This window comes from Physella acuta, unplaced genomic scaffold (genome assembly GCF_028476545.2).
Source record: "Physella acuta isolate Inbredline_101_S28 unplaced genomic scaffold, ASM2847654v3 ptg000037l, whole genome shotgun sequence".
In the NCBI taxonomy this organism is placed as follows: Eukaryota; Metazoa; Mollusca; class Gastropoda; family Physidae; genus Physella; species Physella acuta.
In genome coordinates, this window is record NW_026731557.1 from 473074 (window position 1) to 476556 (window position 3483).

The 3483-nt window shown below is 38.0% G+C and overlaps 1 protein-coding gene across 1 annotated transcript; it reads right to left on the reverse strand.

Moving 5' to 3' along the window:
* Window positions 1–2449: 2449 nt before the first annotated feature.
* Window positions 2450–3136, reverse strand: LOC131942823 (noggin-like). Its single transcript, XM_059302767.1, has one exon. It carries the CDS (start codon window positions 3134–3136, stop codon window positions 2450–2452), a length of 687 nt encoding a protein of 228 aa, XP_059158750.1.
* Window positions 3137–3483: the final 347 nt, after the last annotated feature.

A 3483-nucleotide genomic window follows, 5' to 3' on the forward strand; every position in this document is an offset into this window, starting at 1 on the left:
CCCCTCATTTCAACAGAAAATATTCATAGAAGAAAAAAAATGACTGATTTAAAAAATAAAATAAAAGTGTTTGATATTTAAGAAATGTAAATATTGGACAAAGCTGATAGAATCTGTGTAACGTTGTAAACATTTACATCGTTCATGGAATTATTACGAACGTAATAAAATGAACTATTCTTACTTCACGTTTCTGTTTTCGTGTCTAAAAGGGGACATAACAATGCACTGCGTTAAAGTTTTAATAAAACAGAATGGCCTCCCTTGACTTATGTCATGCACTACCATAGAAATAACATTTTTGATCTTTAAATTTTAATTCCCCTGCATTTGTTGCGCACTTTGTTTTTGTACTCTTAAACCACCATGCACTTAGATGTTTAAAGTTTATACCTATAAATTAACAGTGCACATTTGCACACCATAATCAGTGGTTTGTATTAACAAAACTTACGTGACTGTGTGCACATAGTGTGTAATGCAGAAAGGGAGATCATCAAACAAATGTCATTATTATGAAATAGTTTCATTTATTGTTGTTAATTATAATCATCTATATATATATATATATATATATATATATATATATATATATATAATTCTCTTCTTGGAGACGATAGAAAACAAGCTGTAAGCGCACCCTACCACCCCCACCCCCACATGGTCTTGTGAGCTGTGGATCACGCTAAATGTTTACATAACAATCGTATAGCCCGGTTTAGTGACGACTATTAAGGGCAGATAATTTAGTTTGAATCGATTTTAAACTTAAGGGGGGTAACTAAGAGGAGTTTACTTTCACGGGGGGGGGGGGGTTGGGGGGGGGGGGGGGGGGTTGGGGAAAGGAGGGGAAGGGGGTTATCGTCCTTAACGAGCTATTGATTGTGTTTTAAAGCAAATATTTTCAGTGGCAGCGTTGGTACTGTCGAATTCACAAATTATGAATGACTGAAAAGTAGAAAATAAAACAACTAAATAGCGGCGTATGATACGCCGCGGGTCGGCTCGTTATTTATATAAAACAAGAACAAATAATCTTTTTTATATTTCTTAATTTATTATGTGTTTAAATAAATAGACAATTGATGTCAAGACAGTAACATAACATAATAATAAAATTATGTTTTTATCACAGCTGGTTATATACAATTAGATTCATCATTCTTATAAGTACACCTGACATACTATTATACACCTGACATGTACACCTGACATATTAATATACCCCTGACATGTACACCTTACATGTACACCTGACATATTAATATACCTCTGACATGTACACCTTACATGTACCCCTGACATGTACACCTGACATGTACATCTGATATTAGCTTATAATTTGACATCTGCATCTGTCATTAAATAATAACGTGACATACATTTAATAAGGCGTGTACATCTGATAACTTGGCCAACACATCTGACATAATGGCCAAACACAAATGACATAATGGCCAAACACAAATGACATATGAGCCTAGACACCTGATATGCACAAATAACATACACAACTGACATATAAGCGTACACTTAACAATATAACATGCAAACCTTGCATTGACAAACCTGACATACAACATGATATATACATGTGACAGTATAACATCTGGTCTGCACACATGACATTGACATTTAATGACATACTAGCATATAGATAGAGCACCACACAGCATTCTATACAATTATACACAGAATTTGAGTAAGCATTCATTTCATACCATTTTAACAAACCTAGTTACATGATAAGCCTATATAAGGTTTAAGTATATAAACATATACAATTATATAAACATATCAGTTTAAAGCAGTATGAGATCATATTAACCAACAAGATTGGATACAATTCAGTTTGACTTAAATCTGTGTCGCTTTTTAGAAAGCACATAATTACTTGAAAGTTAATTTTACTAACATAAGCTAGTATTTTAAAAAGATATAAATAAGTGGAAAATATTTAAAATGTACAATCTTACAAATGTAGATTTTAATTCATGAAGTGGCCCTGTCATCTTTGTTCATGTTGTATACATAAACATGCGGCAAAATGTTCATAAATCCCAAGAAGAGTTCGTGTTTGCGATTCCATGTTCATTCTTAGGATGGGCAGTTTCTCAGACAGGGCATAATCCATATCGGAGCTTATTATTCTACATGATAGATATCTGCATTAGATATCCATATACTTGGTGTTTTTTATGCTTTGTAATGATGAGCTTGTAGTCTTGACAAAGTGAATGCAGATTTCACTGCATTGATCCTGGACTTTGAAGTTGTGTTGAATATCAAGTCTTCACCTGGATGAACCCACAAAGTTCAAGATGGGCGGCATTGTATGCATTCTTAAATCGGACAGAATGCAAATTACCAGGCTGTGGACTTCTGTACAATAAACAAATTCGGAATTTGTTTCCCCTTTTGCTGTGGATCGCTGGATAGTGGATTAGATTTAACACTTGCATGAACAAGCTGTGATGACTTTATATGGATGAGGTATCCACTTGCAGCCAGTGCTGTTGACGTGATCTTGACAGGACCATCTGAGTATAAACTTCCAGGTGTTGGTGCTGGGCTGGCAGGTCATCCCCGCGGGGACCGAGCAGGATCTTTTCGTCGTGCAGCTTGTCTTCTTAATCCACTGGGGCCAGAAAGATGCTCCTAGATTCACCCAGGTGTGAACGACTGGGCAGTAGGTGAGCGACCACATGTAGTTCTGGACTTTACTCCTAGCGCTGTTGCCGAGATTGAGATGGATCTTCGTGTCGTCTTGAAGCCTGGCAGATCGGAATAGTTTAAGAAAGGTTGGTCGTGGACCTTTAGGTCTACCGTCAACAAAACTGATAACCCCGGGGTTGGCTGCGGTGCTAGTGGGGTCGGTGATGGACATGTATCTCTTGTCGAAGTTCCGACCGAGTTGAGCTAGAAGTTGGCTGGCATCGATAGATGACGGATGGTTTCTGTTTTCCTCCAGGGTGCCAACTGGCTGGGGGTCAAAAGAACGACCCGAGTCCAGGGAGGTTTCCACGTAGGTGTCTTCAGGCTTGAGCAGACGGAACAGCTGTTCGGATTTGGATCTGGTGCAGCAGACGACACCAAGGCTGACCAACAGGAAGCAGAGTGTCGGCAACATAGCCATGGATGCTGGGAGAAAAAATAAAAATTAAATAAAACACATTTTTCTATGTATTTTTTTGGGGTATAATATGAAATTTAAAATGTAATTATTAAGTAATACGAGTTTTAGGTAGGCCTATTCAGAGGCGTCGCGAGGCGGGGGGGGGGGGGGGGGGGGGGGGGCGGGGGTGCGGACCGCACCAGTTGACACCATTTAGTAGGTTAACTGGAGGTTTATTGGAGTGACACAAAGACACAAAAATTGCAAAACATATAGAACAAATATGATTTTTGCCAGTTAAATGAATGATTATTTACAGTTAAAAGTATTTCAAGTACGAATTGACGATCCCGATACGGGGTCGTGTG

Bases quoted from the DNA above. Each gene is read 5' to 3' on its own strand.
- LOC131942823 (XM_059302767.1), bottom strand. From the start codon at position 3,136: ATGGCTATGTTGCCGACACTCTGCTTCCTGTTGGTCAGCCTTGGTGTC.